Source organism: Chiroxiphia lanceolata, chromosome 2, assembly GCF_009829145.1.
Source record: "Chiroxiphia lanceolata isolate bChiLan1 chromosome 2, bChiLan1.pri, whole genome shotgun sequence".
In the NCBI taxonomy this organism is placed as follows: domain Eukaryota; kingdom Metazoa; phylum Chordata; class Aves; order Passeriformes; family Pipridae; genus Chiroxiphia; species Chiroxiphia lanceolata.
The window spans coordinates 4,685,614-4,705,949 of record NC_045638.1 but is presented as its reverse complement, the minus strand read 5'-3'; the positions used below and the strand labels follow the sequence as shown (position 1 = coordinate 4,705,949).

The following is a 20,336-nucleotide window of genomic DNA, read 5'->3' as shown; positions in this document are numbered from 1 at the left end:
ACATAAACTCTCTGGCCACACTTTTTTTTTAAAGCATTAATCAACCACATACCTGGCAAGCTTGGCTCCTGGACATCCAGAAATTCCAGATGATTGGCTCTGCAGCACATGTGCAGCAAGTCCAACTTGTTTTGCATGCACTGAACATCCTGTGGATGTGTGGATGAAATGTGCATGGATGATAAACCACTGCATTTAGGACATGCAAGTCTCAGCAGCTTTTGCATCAGGCCTGTCCTTTTTGCTCCTCTTCCCTCTAAAAAGAGGGAAGAACCTGTTTATTTTTGAGGTGTTCCAAGAGCCACCATGTCAGTCCATCATGAATAGAGTGATTCTGTGTTTCAACTCAGCTACAAGTGAAATAAGCAGTTGAGCTCTTCATTCCTGTTAGCTATTAAAAATACCTTAAAATCTTTTATATTTGACCATAATAGTGGGTGTTCATGTTGATTGTCTGGGATTAATGTCAGAAATCACTTCTGAGGGCATTTAGACTTGGAGAAAGGGGAGAGGTGAGCTCTCTCTATTTGTCCACTTCTAAACTATAATTTGCAGAAGACAAACCTGAAAAGGCAAATCTTGTTGCTTGTGGGTGTGGTTGGGATTTTTATTTGTCATCTTTGCCCCCCCACCCCCTTCTCCTTTGTAATTAAGTCTCTACCTTAATGGATGTGCTCTGAAACCCTCGATAATGCTCTGGTCATCCTTAAAACGCACCCTAGAGAGCCCAGGGAGATGAAATATATTTAAGGAGAGGCCGATAAGGATCTTCCAGAAGGAACAGTGATTCACTTTAAAGCCTTCAGCTTCAATTCCAGTGCCCATAAGTGGAGCAGTGAGTGCACAAACACAGTTTAATAGCATCATGCAGAGTTTCTGTCAGACAGATCTCACAGCGAGTTAATTTGTCTGTGCATTGCATTGACCTGATTACCTTCGCCTGAGTCAGTCTAAGGAGGGCTCAGCTGTCCTTTCCAGTGGAGCTGTGGGGACAGTAACCACAGAGGAGGGACAGTGACAAGCAGATGTCTCCAGCCAGCAGGTCTGGTTGCAAAGTGATCGTGGTGTAATGAATGTTTTCTGACTTCTATCCTTGGGGGCTTTTCCTGTGCCACCAGCCTGCACACTCCAGGAATTTTGCCTGGCAGCTCCAACACCCCAGTCAGTTTGCAGAGGAGAGGGAGGAAAAGCTATTTGGTGTTTGTAAACTCAATGTGATAACAAGTTAAATTACTGCTTGTAAAAGTGAGGGAATGGACTCAACAAAGTCTGTCGCAGTGTGGTGGCATACAGAGTTTTCCCAGATGTTTAGTTTTGTCACCAAATTTCAGGACCTTTCTTGGTTTGGCCAAAGGCTTGAATAAACTTTTGAAGGCTCCTGTTCTTTCCCATCCCCCTGGGAATTGGAATTACTCAGGCAAAATCCTCTTCTGTAGCAGCAGGGTTATGCCAAAGTTTCACGTTTGTAGGATACCACTAAACTAAAACCAACTGTCCTGTGTCAGGCTACTTAGTTCTGAGCAGAAGAGGAAGAAGAACAAACATCTTTGTCTCCCTTATGCAAAACTGCCTCTTTGAGCTTTTAATATCTAGATATATGAAATTGAAAGGAGTCTTTGTCAGGTGGGGAGTTACTTTTGAGTGAGATAATAATACAAAAGAAATTTTGAGAAACACCATAATTTGCAGGCATTAAATTTCATGTGCAGAATTGAACACTGGAACTACATCTTTTTAGAAGAACGTACAGAAGGAGGCAGGAACATTCATGAAATTGCTCAGGAATTTCCCACCTGTGGAATTTGGCATAATTCTGATAGCCTAAAGTCCTTCCTTAGTTCCTTTCTCGCTTTCACCCAACCATCTGAAGACTAACTTGTTTTTCTCTTTCTTTGTTTCCCCTCGCCCTTTTTACTTCTTTAGGTGGTTTCTTGCAATGTTGTGGGGGATTCTGTCAGGTTTGTTGTCGCCGTCTCTGACCCTTCGCCCGCGGCTGCCGAACCTCAGTCCTACAGTGTGAAACTGTCTCCACTTCACTTGCAGGTAAAGGGTTCCTCTCTCTTCCCTTTGTTTTGTTTCATTTCATCCCGCAGCTGTTTGCAGGCTGCGTATTCACTTGTGTTAACACTGGTAAAACATTTAGTAACGTTACACTTTACCTCCGGGGCAAGTGGTAAATTCATAAATTACGGATAAATAACACGTTGGGTAGAACAGTCGGATGTATAGAACAGTTCCCTTTTTTTACTGGCATGCACTCACAAAGATTAAGCACCTTCTGCCTTCTTGGATTGTCACTGTGAAGTTACTTATAACATTCTTCCTTTGTCAAGCCTTGGTATGGGGCTTGGCCTACAGCTTCTCGACAGGACACCAGAACACTCTCCAATAACTGCTTTCTTATCTACAGCTCCAGCTCTCTGTGAAAGACAAAGGAGAAGATGTCAAAGTTGAGTGGTTCCTCATTAACACCAATGAAATCAACTTTGAAATCCAGCCAGCAGTGCAGGAGGTCAGTCAGTAAGTTTTATTTGTTGTAGTGGTAGAGAAAACAGGTCTCCATCCCTTCGGTCCAAAACGTAGTGTAAAGCCTCTGCCATGGCTCAGTCACCAAACCCCCTCCATCTCTGAAATCTGGGATCATCTGTAGAGATTACTGAGGCATTAGACATAAGTCAAGTCTGTATTTCATGGACAAATAACTTTGCAAACATTTTTTGTCCAAATTCAAAAGTGTGAAAAACGTCTGTTCCTAAATACCTTCTCTCTGAGCACTTCTAAAATAATTAAAAAACCCAGCTGTAATGGTATCCTCATCAAACCAATTGCAAAGTTGCTCCTTTCCTTAATTTAAACCAGTTTTGAAATCTGGTAATGATAGTTCAGAAATAGCTGTGAAAAAATACAGTTGTTTAAGGAAATGATGGACGATCTAAAAAATATTTTGATGCTTTTGGAATTTCACCTTATCTTTGTATATAAACAACTGATTTGTTGGGGATTGTTTTACTGGGACATCCCCTGAAAGAGTTTCTTCATGACTGAGGTTCTCTTCTGCTTTTGACCCTTCACAATTATATTTTTTTGGCATAAATGTAGTGACTTAAGCCTTTCTTACAACAGAGGGTGAAGACTTGCTTGTGTTTTGTGAAGCTGCTTTTCAGACTGAAGGCCTTGTTAAAAAATAGGTTTATTGTAGAGCTACTTCTAAAGACCTGTACTGAATGCCCTAATTTATTACCACAGCTTTTGTACACAAATATGTGAAACTCATAACTAAAGACAGACAAGTCTTTTGAAGTGTGCTTTAATGTAGATTTTACTGTGCACACGTAGCAGTGTAAATGACCCTCACGTGCTGGGGTGTCATGCTGATTATCCACATATTGAACAGTCATTAAATTATTCCTGACAAACACAGATGACTCTACAGTCACTGGACTTCACAACCAGCTTTTTGAGAGGTGCCCAAGTCCAGCGTTGCAGGGTTGCAACTTGTTATGCTTTGCCCACGTTTTTAGAATGAGCCTGTTAAGTTCTTAATAGTTAAAGGCTTTATTTTCCCTTTGAAGTTTCTATTAGCACTCAGGGAAGAGGGGAGGCAATAAACAAAGATCTAAAACCTGTGAGCAACCTACACCTCAGAAATTGCTTCAGCTCCTAAACTCAAGCGTCAGCTTTTGTGTCCTGTTTTTTTTTTCCTCTTTTGGAAGCGAGATCGTGTGTACAAATAAATACCTGTAATTACTTGTGATTATCTACACAGTGGTTTTGTCATCACACAGGCTGGGTATAACAACCCATTTTCTTTTGATAGTGGCTGGGTGAACCTGAGCTGTGTTTGGCAACCTGGCTGACTCGTAGGGCTTGGGTTTGCATGGGGTGACTTGGTGTGCTGGTGTGCCCCAATCTGGCTGTGGTGACTGGCTGTGCACCCCTAGCCCATGTCAAACCCAAAGTGAAACCTGTTGACTTCATCATTTTGGGCTTGCCCTGTTGAGGGTGTCGTGGTGGAGCATGACTTTCTGAGTAAGGATGGCTAAAAATGAGGTTGGGCTGACAGGAGGCTCTTTAATTGATCTCTTTTCCAAGTAACTATGGAAACAACAGAAAATACCTATGAGTAGAAGTCCAGTGACTGTGGTTGTTGTTGTTTCTTTTAAATAACAAATGTCAGAGAAGGTTGATGGCAAAGCAAGTGGCAACCGGGATTTTAGAATTTGATTTGTTCATCAAGCAGTGTTAAGGTAAAGGCAGGGGAGGGAAATTACCTCCAAAACAGCAAGGACTAACCACAGTTTATCTGCTTATTTAAATAACTTAAGTAATGAAATTGCTGACATGGAAATTGCTTTAAACAGCCTAATTTACCTAAATCTTTTTTAAAGTAGACAAGTATTATCTTCAGGTTACAGATGTGCCTCTTTCCTTGGCTCTTGTTTGAAGGAGGATGGTGTGAGTACAGCAGAGTTTCTGTGGGACTGGCCAATGCTGTTGTATGTTTTGAACCTGTCATCAGAGGCCAGTTGGGTAAGAAGGCAGTAAAGCAGGCATTCTGTACACAACATTCCTGGGATTTTTATGAAACACCCTAAATGTTTCTGTAACACTTGGGTAATTGGGGAAGGGCTGTTACTCCAAATCTGTTTGGCCTCTTGTGTAACCTCACAACAGTAAAGTCTCCCAGTGTGGTATCAGATGGGAAAAGATGGATGAGTCCTCTGTTTTTAGGTCAGATGTTTGTCTCCTGCTTAAATCTTTTCTTTAAAGAAGAAACCTCACTGAGATTTCTCCTGTGCTACCTTCAGAGCTGTTGGGTGTCAGACTGTCCCTTCTGGGAAAGCTCAGTTTAAAAATCTACTCCCTGTAGGCAGCTGAGCAGAAGAAAATTCCTGAGGACCATGCTATGGGAAGCAGGCATTCTCCAGGAACACAGAAAGGGCAGGGGCAGGTCACTGTCTTCACACACCTTATCATACCAATCGTGAAGCTACATGTGTAATCAAAATCTGTGGTCTGTTCTGATCCCTCCGAGATTGTGGTGCTGAGCACAGACAGCCATGACATTTTTTGAACGGGCAAACTCACAAGCCAGTCCCCCAGAGCATCACGAGTACCTGTCCTTGCAGTGCACTTTTTCAGCAAGGTTGAAGACCTCCAGGAGATGCTGTAATATTTTTTTTGTCAGTGCAGCACAGGATTAGTTTCTCCTCAGCTGCTGCAGGCTGGCATAACTCCCATTAAATCTGCGGAACGGTGCCGATCTGCTTATCTGATGACCTGATCTGCTCGCTCCTCGGAGTGCAGAGCAGCACAAAATCTTTAAAACACCCATCATAAGATAAAAGCTGTTAGTGAAACTTCTGGCTAATAGTCTTCCTAGCTCTCAGAACAGCATGTGACTTTTTTAACTGTTTAACTCTAGTTTTCCTTTAATGCACAACATAGAAATTTAAGTAATTCTTTGCATGATCTCTTGTTAAATTCTGTTGTTGGCAACAGAAACCACGTCTCCCTCTGACAAGGTTAACGTTTGATAGCTTTGGTGGTTTAGGTACACCAAATTTAATTTTGCCTTACCTTATTCTGAGTTTTGAGAAGCCTTATTGATTGTTTCCTCCTAGGGACAGGCAGCAGGGACACGTGCAATACCTGAAACGCTCAGAGATGTCTTGAAGAACCTCTTTAGCTCAGCTTCTCCATCTGTGGTGTTGAGTGTGAGGCCTGCAGATACAAAGGAGGTCCAGGTAAGTCTTGCTCCTGCCAAAATCCTTTGAGAAGCGTCCTTCTGCTTAGTGTTTTTATTACATATCCGTGACTCACAAATGAGCAAGTTTAAGACTGTTGTGTGATCAGAAACAACTGGAGGAGATTTTTTGAAGCAACGTAGCCTTTGGCAGTGAGGGCTCTGTGATCACACCGGCCCGTGGCTCTCTGTTGGGTTACACCCCGTCTCATCTCTGTTCCCCTACATCAGCGTGACATGAGCCCGGGGTGCTTTCATGTCCATAATCCCTCTTGTTCTGCTTGCCTTTTGCAGAATGTACAGAACACAAGCCTTCTCCCTCAGGGCACTAGTCCTCCCAAACCTCCAAGGGCTCATGAACTCAAGCTGCTGGTGAAGAACATCGCGGTAAACCCGCCCCATCACCGTGCTGCAGGTAACGCAGCCCGTGAGGTGCTGCTCGTGTTCAGGCAGGGTTGGATTGTTTGGTGGGTTTTGTTTTTTTTCCTTTCGGGCAAAATAATGTGGAAGTTCTGGGTTACGACCTTCTCTCAAAAGGGAATTGCTTTACTCCGAGAAACAGACTTCATGGAATCATAGAATGGTTTGAGTTGGAAGGGACCTTAAAGATCATCCTGTTCCAACCCCTCTGCCGTGGGCAGGGACACCTTCCACTGGATCAAACCTCATCCAGCCTGGCCTGGAACACTTCCAGGAGTGGGGCATCCACAGCTTCTCTGGGCAACTGGTGCCAGTGCTGACTTAGTCCTGCTTGTGCAGGTTTTGGCTTATACTGTTGGCAGTGACATTGGTTTGATTCAGTGTTATCTTATTTTTACAGCTGCTTTTCTTTACTTCTGAGCAATTTTCTGGTTCATCTGAAACTCTCCTCTGTGTAAACTCTTCAGAGGTGATCTTTTGTTGTCAGGATTTCTCCCCCTAAGGAAGTACCTCTGGGGGTAGGGGAGGCAGTACCTCTTGCAAGTGGAGACTGAAGCCAGGAAGGAGGTCACTGCCTAGTGAAGTTGCTGTGTTGGTTTTGCAAAGTAGCACCAAGCCTGTCTTACAAGTATTCAGACTTCTCCAAGTGCAGTCAGGCCTCTGTTGCTGATTGAGGCACGAGGAGGAACGTTTCAGGTTTTGTCAGCAGAAATACGAATTTGAGGCTCTGTTATTTACAGTCACTAAACAGTTCTGTAACAGTCTTTTTAATGGAAGCTTTTGGCTGCTAAATTAGGCAAGGCACAAGTTTTGGATAAATATATCCTACTTGCTGTACTCCTTTTTTCAGTTAGACGTAATAGGTTTCTGCCCTAGACTCTTGCATAATGCTGCTTTGCTTATCCTGATTGGAAGTGATTCCCCTAAAAATTTCTGCAGGCTGTTTTTTCTTTTAAAAACAAATTATTTTTAAAGCAGTTCTGGAACTCTGTGCTGTGAAATGTCCTCTATAAATAAAACTGTACTGGAAACTGCAACCTGGTCTAGTGGCAAGTGTCCCTGCCAATGGCAGGGGGGTTGGAACAAGATGATCTTTAAGATCCCTTCCAACCCAAACCATTCTATGATTCTGTGATTTGTTATTACTGTACAATTTTGTAGTGCAAATTAAGCTTTCCAAAAGAGCAAGTCATTTTGACTGCATTTAAAAGCCATGAGATGAGATACCTTTATGTGCATACAGTGCATAGAGTAGAAGATTGACCTTATGACAAACCTCTCTGCACCTTCCCTGAAAATGAGAGGAAGAGTGCACAGTGAATGTTGCTCTATTCTGGGAACACAGATGTTGGGAGGCAAAATCCCCATTTGCTATTGTCAAAGGAGATGGAGGGAATTTTGCTGTTTCCTTAGCAACTCTGGGAGTGTAAACATTTGGAACTGAGTATGAGAAGCAAAACTTCACACCGTGGTTTAACTGGTACACTTGAAATCCAGTGGAAATGCTGCACAGCTGGAAAGGTGCTATCTGCTGGACATAGCTTGCTGCCTTTTAATTATTGTTCCTTTCCATTTTCCTGTCCTTATCTTGCCATAATTAATTATCCTGTTGGAACTCTGAGACCCCATAAGACTGTGCAGTATTTCAGGCCAACCTGCATAGGTACATGGAGGGTTGGAGAAGGGCAGTTTGTCTGTCTTGACCATTTATCATCCATGATAATGATCATAAACCAAGTATGATTTATCATAAATCATGGATGCTAACATGGTTTATAGGAGCTTGTGGCTCTGCTGTTGATGTGTTAGTTCAACTGGTGAATAACCAGTAGCAGAACTGGTCTCTGCTTATGGGCTGTGCTCATTTTTCTCTCCTCAGTTTGTGTATGTAAACAAAGATTACCCTGGATTTTGTACTGCATAGTCCACAGGGAATCATCTAGGGCAAAAGTGATTTCTGCTGTTAAGGAAGAAGCTGTTGGTTGTTTACACCAGGGTGTGCAGGGCAGAAGTGCTGCAGTCCCCTGCTGGGTACGATCAGTGAGTGGCTCTGGTTGTAGTTTCAGGCAGAGCTGTGCAGGTCTTTCTGCCCTGGGCTGCTGAGCACAGGACAGGCTGCAGGGACATATGGCTGGGTGAGCAGAAACCACCCCAGGTTCATTAACTCAGGCTCAGCTCACTGGGAAAGCAGCTCAACTACTTACTCCAGGGTCAGCTTGGATCCCAAATAAGCTGCGTGTACGCCGTGCTTTGTCTCCTCTAATAACCTTGCCAGGCCCAAGCTGCCTCTGTGCCTGAGACAGGGATGATCCACAGCCCTGAGTCATCAGCAGAGGACAACTGAAAGCTGATGATAGTAAATATAAACCAGTAAATATTCTGGAGAATTGGAGGCAGCATCTTTTGTTCGCTTTGCACGCAGTCAGCACTGAGCTTTTTTTGTCACTTTCCTTGATATTTAGGAACTCTGGGTCTGAAATTTTTTTCCGAGGCTGTGAAAGCCTTACAAAAGAAGTTGTTTTAAGAGGAACACATTTTGCAAACTATGTCCCCCTTGGAGCAGCAATATGACTACTCTAATACGCCGATTTGCCACACTATCAAATTCCAAGATCAAGGCAGAGATAAGGCTGCAGCAGTGCTTTAAAATGCCATGAACTTGTTAAAAACCGCAGTCCACAGAGCCATTGTGAATTAGCACTGCTGTCATCAGTCACTTGCCAGCAGAGAAAGCTTGTTTCCATGTCCAAATAAACCACTGTGACTGTGGGCAGTAGGGACTTTAAAAACTTCTGGGTTTCTTAAGGCAGCTGGAGGCAACTTTGCTCTCTCCCTGCCTCACACCCACACTGCCACCTCCTCACCGTGCTGTCTCCCCACCCTTTTTGATCTCTTTATGCCTTCACTTTCTTGCTTCACACCAGAATTTAAATTGGGTTGTCATGTTTCACACTGTGTAGAGCAGCACATAAGACACTGGTGATGCAATGTTGACCTTTGCCATTAATGTTGTCGCTGTACAAACCAAGGGAGGGAATTTATTCTGTGGGAGGGTGAGAGAGTGTTTGCAACAGTCTGTTCTGAAGTGCAGGATGCAATGAAAGGGGTTCTTTGCTTTCTTTTGGGTAAGTGGCCTATTGCTGGTGGAGTAATAATGGCTTGGTTTTTCTTGCCCTCACAGGCAGCACAGACCTTGTGTGTATAGTTCAGTTGAATGACCCTATGCAGAAGTTTTCCAGCTCTGTAGCCAAAAATGCTGCACATCCCTTTTGGAAGGAAGAGTTTATCTTGTAAGTAACTTATTACCTACTGAGAATACTTTTGCAGTAAAGGATCTTTTCGTACTTGAACTGTATGAGGGAAGAGTGGCATTTTGAAGTACAAGCAGTTGGATGGCCTCAGAAAAATCTGGAGCTGATGAGGACTTCAGGATATCTAATTACCCTCTGCGTGGACATGAGATCAAATAGGTCTCTAGATCATCCATGGTAGATATCAGATTCTAGTAAATGACAGCAGTAACAGGCATAGTAAATCACCCTGTGCTTTCATACAGTGCCAAAACAAAGTGTTAGCAAGGTTTTGAAGTCACTTTACCTTGAAAACTGCTTTTGAGGGAATGTAGTGTCTCTCCATTCACTCCCCTGAGTGGAAAAAAGTAAATGTGCAAAAACGATTGACCATCTGAAAGAATGGTGGCTGTGACTAAAAAGGGAGAGTAAAACTTAACTAGCTTTTTTTATTCCTGTAGAACAAAAATGGGACTTTTGGGCAGCCTACACAATGCTCTGTGATTCACACAGCTACTGTAAATAAGGTCAAAAGGGAGCAGTTCTAAAGCTATTTTCATTTTCACTTTCCAACAGCAGAGCAAAAATACCTGGTAGCTTCTGTATGTACGAGTTTAGGAAGGAGGAATCACTGATGGCAGGGTAGGTCAGAGGATGTTCCTTTAGTGGCTTTAAGCACATGCACAGTCAGGCAGAAGCAGCTTTCCAAGGGAATTGTGTAGAGGTGCTGCCATACAACATACTGCAGACACTGCTTTCTTATTTTTTCTACCAGATTATTAAGGTGAGAGGCACTTACACGTGCAGTGGAATCTCTCTGGTTCTTTCTGTAGCTTCCCTCTTCTGTCTCAGTTCCATTCCTCTTTACATATATATAAAAAATACATATTTTTTATATGAGAGCAATGCTGCATGGTTTTGTGTGACATTTTTCTTCATTGTCTAGTCACAGCCTGGCATCCACCGGATCTGTTCCTTCTCTTGCAAAGCAGAGATTTAGTTACAAGGAACTGAACCTGTGCCTGTCTGTGCTCTCTTCCTCGAGGAGTGATGTGCTCCTCCTCACCTTTGACCAGTCATCACAAGTTGTACAGGGCTTGGAGAACACCCCTCTGCATGTGCAGGGGATGAAGATGATCAGAAGTCACTATAGTTAGCAAAGAAACAGTGATATTGTAGAACAACACTGGAAGGCCTCCACCTTTCTGTGTGGCCTGATGGAGGTGTGTGCACCTGGTTCCTGCTGTTCAGTGGAAAACCATCCAGGAAGCTTCATCCCTTCAACCAACAATTTGTGAGGTCTGATTTTAGTTATGAGCAGCTACAGCTTTGGAAGAAAGCCACAGATCAGACAACCTTCTTCTGTGACACCGTGCTGTGTTGCCATCGAGACCTAAGGATTAACATGGTGTGATTTCTTCTCCGTGGTGAGAAGGGGAGAATCACCCTTCTGTTGCAACTCTCTGTTCTGGAGCATCACAGAGTGCTTCAGCCACCAGTGGGTCTGTGAATCACTTCAGCCATCTGTTGGTGGAACAGCACCCGTGCTCGATGCTGCAGAGCAGACAGGTTCCCAGCAGTTTCTGACAGGAAATTTGTAAGAATAATACCCTTTCCAACTGAAAGTGCAGACAGAGGGCAGGCAGGATGTGATTAACTTGACTGGAATTTGGCCTTGACACCAGGGATAATGCTGGGGTTTCCACACTGCTTTTCAGAAGTGCATGAGGTAAGCCTGGGGACTTTTACAGATGAGTGATTAGGATTTTGGCAGGATTTTTTCTGAACTTCATTCAAGTTCACGGACACGCACCTCTGCCCTTTTCTTTCTTCACAGCCAAAAATATCCACCACTCTGAGGACCAGTGTACTGAACACCATGTCAGGCTCTGCTTTAGCTTTGTGGCAAAAGCAGCAAGAGTACCAACAAAGTGCTTCCTTTCAAGTTTTGGAGGTGCAGGAGAGGGTGGTAGTGGCAGGGAAAAGCTTAAAATGTGCTGCATAGATGGTGTCCCGCAGAATCTAATGGAGGTGGGATGTTTGCAACCAAAAAGACACAGCAAAATAAAATACATATATGCCCTTAGGGTTTTTGGCAGAACACCCACTGAGAGGGTTATAAAATGAAGTTTTACTGGAGGGTTCCTCAGCAGGTACCCAGTTTGCTTCACTGTCTCAGTCAGAGGAAAGGTTTTGTATCTGTTGTCTGGTCCATCTTGTGAAGTGCCACATATGCCAGTAGTTCTGTCAATAGTTCATACTGGTCCTGTCACACAGAAATCAATTCTTGCAACATCCCTGTTGCTTTTCCTTATTTTGGAAAAGCGATACTGACTCTTCTCACTTAAAACTATAATTACTTTTATTTTCTTGCGTCTATCCTGTTTTTGCAGGACACTTTCCTTCTTTGACAAGGCAACCCCACAGCTTTGAATGGGTTTTTGAAAGAACATGTTCCAGCATCTTGACTTACAAATTTGATCCTTCAGGGGAAAAAAAAAAAAAAGCTTCTTAGTGCTGTGGTGTAATTGTCAGACCAGGGACCAACATCAGCTTGGAGGGCAGTGTTTGTCAGCTACTGGGGAGAAGAAGAGCCTCTGAAATTTTAGGAGATTGAAGCTGTGCCACAGTGGTGGAGGGAACCAGGCCATGGTTTTCTGACTGTGATCCCTTTAGGGAGGCTTACCTGTGTGCCCAGCAGCCTGGCAGCGCCACCTCCCTAATCAGCATGGTGCACTTGCTTGGCTTGGAGAGGGCTGAGAAAAGCTGGGGAACAGGGAAAAACCTAAGTAGGGAGGAAAATCTGCTTTCCTGCAAAGACCTAACGTGGTTTTGTTTACTTCACAGTGAACTAAGTGCCAAATCAAAAGCATTGCAACTGCAAATAGTAGAAGATGGAAAGATGGATAGTAAGTATTAAGACTGAATTGCTTTGCATGATCAGCTTGTGAGCTTTGCTGACTGTTGACAAGTCCCCTTTTAGTTCTGGATGGCCAGACTGATGGTCACACCCATCAGTAACTGTGGATAGAAGAGAGAATACACTGATCAGGTGCATCTGTCCTGCTCTGGGTTAAGGTTACAGAGACTCTTTTGAGTTTCTTTCTAGACTCTCAACATACTGAGTCTTCCATGTACTGATATCCTATATTTTTCAGCCTTCTAAACTTCTAACAGATCCCCTGTGAGCCTTTTTGGTTTCAAGTTAAGCGTTCGAGGCCTTTCTGTGGCTGAAGGGGAATCTTGAGTGTTAATCCTAAATCCTTCCTTTTCAAGCCCCAGGGGCTGCCTAAAAATTATCAGATATAAAACATGCTCATTCTGATTATATTGGATTAAATGTAAAAGGGGGCTGAAGCCTTTTTGCTACTTGACTCCGTTGTTGCAGAATTATTTTTAATAATCTAGATATACAGACTTGTGTGATACCTTGCATATGATGTGCAATTATTGGAGGGATTGGGAAGTTAAATGTAGGCACAAGATTGAAAAAATTTCTCTGATATGGATGCAGTTTTTTATTTTAAACAAAAATGTGGAATCTATACAGACTCAACAATTGTATATTGTTCCTTGCACAAAGTTTAGTCTTGCCTGTACCTAAGCATCTTTAACAATGGGTCTTGCAAACAACACCAGTAATGTTCCACATCCTACTGAGGGTGTGACTATCAGTCTGTTTTCCTGAAGAAAAAGGTCCCAGTGGATTGCACTGACATTTGTCTTCCTGCCCCTCTGCCCCCCCCATACCAGCTTAGCTGTTCTTCTTCCCAAAATTGGAATAGAAGACTCAAAGTGGAATCATATTAACGAGCAGAGAGCTGAGTAATGTAGTTCCCTACTTGTCTTTGAATTTCACAGAAAACTAGGATTTCATCTCTGAAATCATGCAGCACTTTTGCTAATAGTTTGCTGTTAAATCTAGTGGAGATGAAAAAGGTCAGGAGAGGAACAAGAGAACTTCTGAACTTGCACTGAAGTTCAAATTGAGAAAGACAATGATGCACCAGTCTAGCAGGAATCCAGAGCGTTCTCTGGAATGAAAGATGCAGGTAGCTGGTTGTGGGGATTGTTCAAGGACCTAATAGGACTATTTCTAGTTGTTTTCTTTTTCCCTAAACATTCTGCGTATACAGGGAAAAATAATGGCCAGAAATAGTAGTAAATATTAGTAAATAGTAGTATTTAATTTCTCCATTCTTTCCTGTTGCACAGTATTAGGCCAGGCTGAGGAATAGTCATAAAATGGAAAGAAAACTGTGAAAAGTGCCAGGTTTCTGCCCCATGGCGTAGAACCAGTTTCTGGAATTAGCTGCCTGTGCTCTTCCTCCCCTTTTCCCATCTCCCCCCCCTTAAACATACTCACAGCTTAGGTGTGCACTGATTTTGTTGATTTTCTTTGTTCCAGGTCCTTTATCCGGGAAGGTGACTGTACCTCTGGACTTGTTCAGGAAACAACCCTCTGGCCAGCAAAGCTTTGCCCTGAACAGTGAGGGCAGCTCGGAGCCAGGGCCTGGGCTGGGATCCATCAGTGCAGAGGTACCTCTGGGTCTGGATGGGTTTGGGCTGGATCTTTTGCCTCTGGAAATATATGCAAGTGCTTATCTTGTGCTTGTAGCTGAGTCAGAGTAGCACACTCTGATTGTGCAGTGTTTGTGTCTCACCAAAAGAACGAGCTCTTGAGTTTGGCTCTTGAGCATCAGCAGAAACATTAAAGAAGTACTAGGCAGAAATACTGTCCTTCTTGCTTGACTGTGCTTCTAAGGTGACTTTTTTTTTTCGGTCTCCTTAGTTCTCTTTTATAGAACCCAATGAACTGAAGACAAGGCAAGTCTCCTCCCCAGTGCTGGCCACCAAGATAGAAAAGGATCGCACTGTGATGCCCTGTGGGACTGTGGTCACTACTGTCACTGCTGTGAGAACCAAACCTCGTCTGGAAGGGAGAGCATCTCCCCTCAGCACAGGTGAGGGGCTCCAGTTCTTCCTGTGCTCACTCACAGGGTTATCCATGGGCACCGGGATGGGATGTAAGGAGAGAGTTCTCTCACGTGTTGGAGTGGGGTTGCTGTTTGTGTCCTCTGGAATCGGGTTTTTAATTTTCATGGAACCTTGTTCTTACAACAGGAACAGTTAATGCTTCTTTTAATACACACTGTAAAGCTTCACAGTAGGGTGATAATGCAGAAGACCTGGATTTTGGGGGATAGTTTTTCACAAATGTATCAGACTCTCAGGGTGTTTGCTGATGACAGATCATCCTGTGCCTTCTAACCTTGATCTGTGTTATCATCTCTAATGAAGGTTGGTGTGTGGCAAAGTCCTTTTCAGTGTGTCTTTTAGGAGTAGATTTTCCAGTTCTTCTTGGGATAAATATGAAAGTAAAACCTGTGAACAGTCTCGATATGAAGTCTTACAAAGATGAGTATTAAGTTGTTCAAGCAGATCTTTTACTTAAGTGGGTGTCATCTAGCATATTACAGTAGAAGGTTTAAAAACCATAAATTTCTACACTTCACAGGTCTTTCTGGGGTCAGGTTACCATAGAACATGTGTTGAGAATGTGTATTAAACAGCTTGCTTAAATACTTATGTTTTGAACAGACACAACAGGTATAATAAATTCTTATTAATGTCATAAAAAATGTCTCAAATAGTTCAAATAACCAAAAAACTTGGTCCTCAGATTCTCCTGTGAAAACTCCAGTTAAAGTAAAGGTGACTGAAAAGGATTTCTCTGTTGAAGCCCTCCATTCTCATGGTGCTCCAGTCAGCAAAACTTTGTCATCTTCAGACACAGGTAATTGAAATATTCAAAGGTGCTAATGAGGACATGTCTCTCTCTGCTGCACGTGGGATTAATGTGATCCTGTTAAAATAACAGCCAACCCATATGGCTGCTGCCTGTCAACAGCACTGAGATGTTTATATTACAAAGCACTGTGGTTAAGGGATGTGGCAGCCTTGCAGTAAAAGTCTGGTTTTCATTGGCAGTTTAAATTACTGGTTTTGAATAAATAACAATGAGCTGTGGTTTGGAGAGGGGAGGTGACTGCAGAAAAGCCAGGCTGTGTTTTCTCTTACTTTTTAGTGAAAGATTCCTCCTTTCATAAAGGCGTGGGGGATGCTGCACAAAATCAAAACCCTGTGACAAGAACCTCTTAAGGCCATTGTGAAGTCCCCTCTGTCTGAAGAGAAGACAGAGGTTGGACTGATGTAAGGAAGATGGAATTCTCTTCCTAGCCTTAATCCTGAGCTTTTTTTTGGGCTAATGCAAATACCCAATCTTGCTGTGCCTGTTTGTCCACCTTCCTAAGTCACCTGGCATACAGGTGCCTGCACAGTGGCAGGTGGCATTGATAGTAACTTTAATTATAAATTCACTTTAATTTATTAAACCTGATTTTGACTCAGGGTTGTTCTACCCTTGCAAGCTGCAACTCTGAATCTTCTGCATCTTCTTCAGTCCTGTGTGTGGTCACCACTGAGTCTTTTAGTAGCTCTATGGGCAACAGGAATAAAAGATGTGACCCAGTCTGGCTGCCAGTGACACATAATGTGGAGTTAAGATTGCTCTGTAGGGATTTCAGTGGAGATGGGACAATCTGGAGATGATCTAGACTGCTCCTGGCAGAGTCAGAAGGTTTGCTGAGAGACAGAAATGGGGCCAACAAATATGGGGAAGAGCATGAAGCACTAACCATGAATAGCTGTAATAGCACTTGAATCTTCTCCCACCTCCAGGCTAACAAGTGCTATGATACCATGAAGCAATGTGGAATATTACTGCCTCAATTTGGGAAATGTTGAGATAGTGCAGTACTTCTGAGTTGACTCCCTTAAGCGTTTATGATATTAAAGGTACAAAACACTTATTGGAAAACTCATCTGAAGGCAGCTTAGACCCTAATGGTACAGACAGTGTTTTTAATGGGAGTGCAGGGGAATTTCTGGGAAATGTTTATACAGTACAGCAGGAAGAATTACTCATTAGAAGGAAAGGTTAAGCCAAATGAAAGAAACAGAAAGAAGCTTTTGGTATGGCGGTAACTTGGGTAACAGTTATCATAAAAATCATGGCAAAATTGCAACAAGCACTCTGGAAAAGGTGCTGTATCGGTGCTATAGTTCTAAGTGATGACAGCAGTGAGAATTAACAAGTGCCTGGATGGTCTCAGCTCTTCCTGGGGGCTTTGCAGAGGCTGGGGAGATGGAAAAGTAAAGGTTTATGATGAGTGTGCAGACATGCACATCCCTTGTGCACATATATACTCCTAAATTCCAGGCCTCATCTTTTATTGCATTAATGTCACAGTAACAAAAGACACTGCTCAGTTTAATTAACACTGGTGCTGTTCCTGCCTCTGTTTTTTGGGGTTTTTTTTTACTGTTAAAACTCTTAGCAGAAAAGCTCACCTCAGACAATTAAATATGGGGATTTTTGTCTTGCTGACTTTCTTTGCCTGGTTTGTTCCTCAGCTTGATGAATTATCAGTGTGTGTTTGCTGTGCCCAAAGTACTTTGCATTACCAGATGCCAGAATTGGCCATGCTTAAAAATAAATGTGTTTGTCACTAAAGAGCATTTTATAAAGAAGGTTTTACGTTCCTGTGCAATGTTTGGAGGGGAGAAATGGGGAGGTGCACTTTATAGGTTTTGGGGGCAGCTGATGAAGAGCAGAGTGACTGACACTTTGCCCTCCCCATCCTATCAAAGTGCCACAGCAAATTTGGAAATGCTGAGCAAGGATGTCTGGAAAAAGAGCAAAACAGCTACCTGAGGAAGCAGTGTCATCCACCAGCTTTGCACCATGTTCTTAGTGACTGTGATACCTGATGCTCTCACCACTGTCATCACGGTGTAGCAGTGCATTGAAATAATTTGATGTGTTGTCTAGGCTTCCAGAAGAACCCCTTTGTGCTCAGGGAGAGGGTTTGTAAGTGCAGCTTCAGTACCTTTTCTCCAAAGAAATGGTTGCGGGAGGGAAAGACAAGACCTGATGGCCGGGTGGTGAACTGGAAGCTGTTTTGGTGTGCCTGCTGTTTGTACCATTTCTGCCAATTTCTGTGAATTTTAAGTCAAGGACAAACTCCGCCTCTCTTTGCTCTGTTTTTTCCTGTTTTTTCCTTTCTTCCCTCTGAAATAATCCTTTCTTTCCAGAGCTGCTGGTACTGAATGGCACAGATCCCGTGGCAGAAGCAGCCATTCGGCAGCTGAGCGAGTCTGCAAAGCAGAAGCTGAAGTCTCCTAGAAAGAAAAGCACCATTATCATATCAGGGGTGTCCAAGGTAGAGCAGAAAACAACCCTTACATTATTATGTTAGGAAAAGCCTTTGCTCCACTGACTGTGGCATTAACGTGGGTTCTGCTGTCTCTGCAGAATCCAGGTCTGCGTGCCAGGTTGTTTCTGTAACTGTTTCAAGTTAAGCCAAATCAGGGTTTTGATTGTTAGTTTTGACAGCCTGACTAAAATGCAAGGTGTGCTTGGATGGGAGTGGAATGATTAGGGATTTGGGAAAACAAATATGGGTGAGAACAGAAGATAATCAGTCCTTCTCTGTGTTTCACCCATGTAGGGAAGATGCACAGAAAAAGAAAAATGAAAGATTTCTCTAGTTTTTTTTTTTGTTCAGAGCTGTTAAAATGAAACCCTCTGGAAAACCTCCTGGGCTCTGTTCCAGAGGGAGGGCAAACACAAGACTGGTTTTCACATGGTATATAGCATTCCTCCAGACTTTCTTCATCCACAGCCTCAGTGTCCTATTTGATGGCTGGTGCCTGCCTGTAGTCCTTTCCCTGCAGGTTGCTCTATGGATCTGTGCTGTCCAGTGTTGCTGTTGGGCACAGGACCTCTAAAGAGGTCTAAGTGAAAGTCAGATCAGTGGGCATGGATCCCCTCATCATCACTGTGCTGTGATGAGGGGGAAAAAGTGGATCAGCAGCCACAGTGCCAGATGTATCTACCTGGGAAATGAAGGCACTGGGACTTCCTGGATTTGGTTTTAGCTGATACAGCTGACAAATCCTTCTATAAGATGAAATGCTTTGATGTTTCTTTTCTTAAAAGGACCAAAAGATTCTCTGTGTATGCTGATACTTCATTAGAGCAGCACATGCAGGAAAGAGTCCTATTGTTTGTAGTGGGGCCAGGGATAGGTGAGAGGCAAGTACTTCATTTATTTTTTTTTCATTTATTTGGCCTTAACAACATGATTAAAACTTGGTTATGTGCTTCTTCAGTAAAGCTAAGGAAGATTAAAGGGTCTTTTTCTGATAGTCCTGAGCAATACAAGTATACAAGTGTAAAGAGGAGAAAATAACTTTTGCAGGGAGTCTTGCTTTCCTCCAGCAGAATGTCTTCTATCAGTGTTGTCTCTTATTTCCACTGGGCAGACCTCTTTATCTCAGGACAGTGAAGCTTCACTCATGATGGACTATGCTGCAGCCATGGACAGCTCCTGCAAAGAAGCAGATCCACCCCCTGTGGAGGAAGCTGTTGCAAAAACCACCCCTGATGAAAAGCTGTCACTGGGTCCCTCAGAAACAGTACCTGACACCGGCCCACAGCACAGCACCCAGAGGGCCTGGGGTTTGGAGAACGGCAGCCAACAGTGGGACACCAGCACCCTCTTAGACCAGACCTCTGAAGAAATATCTGGGAGCTCACTGAGCGTTTCAGAAAGTGGGAGCATGAAAAAATCCAAAGGTATGTGATCCTTACTTTCCACCTCAGTGACTGGCTGCTGTCTCTACCTAATTGGCAGAGTCAGGCAGTGCTGTAGCAGTTCATCCTTTCTTGCTGATTTTTTTTTTTTTGTCCTTAAACTCCATGTGACTGTGGTGCTGGTTGAAGCTGTCTCACCAGCAGCACAAAGGGTGCAGTCCACTGCTCTCTGAGCCAGCTCAGGCTCTCTTACACTGCCCTCAGTCAGGAAACATAAGGGCGGCCCCATTACTAACATGAAAATGGCAGGGCTCATAGTTGCTTTTTACACATTCCTTCTCCTACTTCACACCTCTGAGCTCAGGACTCCCCTCACTAAAGTGTGTGTTCAGGAAGCAGCTGAAACCAGAAGCTGCCTTGTGAACAGTTTCTCCCTTTTTCACTGATTTCATTAATACGTAGTTTGCTAAAGAAAATGGAATAAAAGTTAATTTAGTAAGTAAATAAAGCATTGGATCATTTTGCTTAGGTAGTTACACACCTGAATAGCTGCATTTTGAAAGTGTCTTAGGATTCTTTGTGTTTCCTTGATAAATCCATTAAACTCTGAGCACTGTTTTGTGTCTATGTGGTATTAGGACTGTTAGGATGTCTGACACAAGGGCCAGTGCAGTGGACTGTGCCCTGAACAGGCACACACCAGTGTCATGGGCTGCACCTTGAAATTGAAAAAAATACTGTGTTTTTCACCCATATCCATCCCCCTTTTGGTTTATTATTTTCTGTTCCTTCCTTGCCCAGAGATCCTCACTACAAAACCTCACTATTTCACTTGATTATCGCAAGCCCCCCCACACAGGGCAGACACTGGAGCCCTTTGTCAGGGCCCTCCCTTAGAGCCTCGAGTTTCTCTGGCCTTCCCACAGCTGTATTGCTCCACATGAGAGATCAGGGTGGCACAGCAACAATCCGTGTCACATAGATGGTCAGGCACTGGAAAGTTTCGGGTGTGTTTGGGGTGAGGGTAGGGGGTTAGTTGTGCAGGGATTTGTCTCATTTTGGAGCCTGGAAGAGTTTAGGAAGCTGTAGGAGAGATTGCAAAACCTCTGGGCTCTTCTTTTGTTTTTCTAAAACAAGCAACTGCAAGTTTGTATGTGAGCTGTTGTCTAGTTCTATTTTTCCCCGTGCTGTGTGTTGCAAAGGGATCAGCCTTCTAAAG

The 20,336-nt window shown here is 43.4% G+C and overlaps 1 protein-coding gene across 2 annotated transcripts in view; it reads left to right on the top strand.

Moving 5' to 3' along the window:
- C2CD2 (C2 calcium dependent domain containing 2) overlaps window positions 1-20,336 on the top strand; it is a 39,268-nt gene that overhangs the window by 9,925 nt on the left and 9,007 nt on the right. For both annotated transcript variants that reach the window (XM_032678169.1, XM_032678170.1), the window contains exons 3-13: window positions 1,924-2,043; window positions 2,411-2,512; window positions 5,625-5,747; window positions 6,041-6,161; window positions 9,348-9,456; window positions 12,304-12,365; window positions 13,865-13,995; window positions 14,249-14,420; window positions 15,140-15,253; window positions 17,614-17,741; window positions 18,847-19,159. In XM_032678169.1, coding sequence (XP_032534060.1) covers window positions 1,924-2,043; window positions 2,411-2,512; window positions 5,625-5,747; window positions 6,041-6,161; window positions 9,348-9,456; window positions 12,304-12,365; window positions 13,865-13,995; window positions 14,249-14,420; window positions 15,140-15,253; window positions 17,614-17,741; window positions 18,847-19,159 — 1,495 coding nt within the window. The remainder of the gene's footprint in view (window positions 1-1,923; window positions 2,044-2,410; window positions 2,513-5,624; window positions 5,748-6,040; window positions 6,162-9,347; window positions 9,457-12,303; window positions 12,366-13,864; window positions 13,996-14,248; window positions 14,421-15,139; window positions 15,254-17,613; window positions 17,742-18,846; window positions 19,160-20,336) is intronic.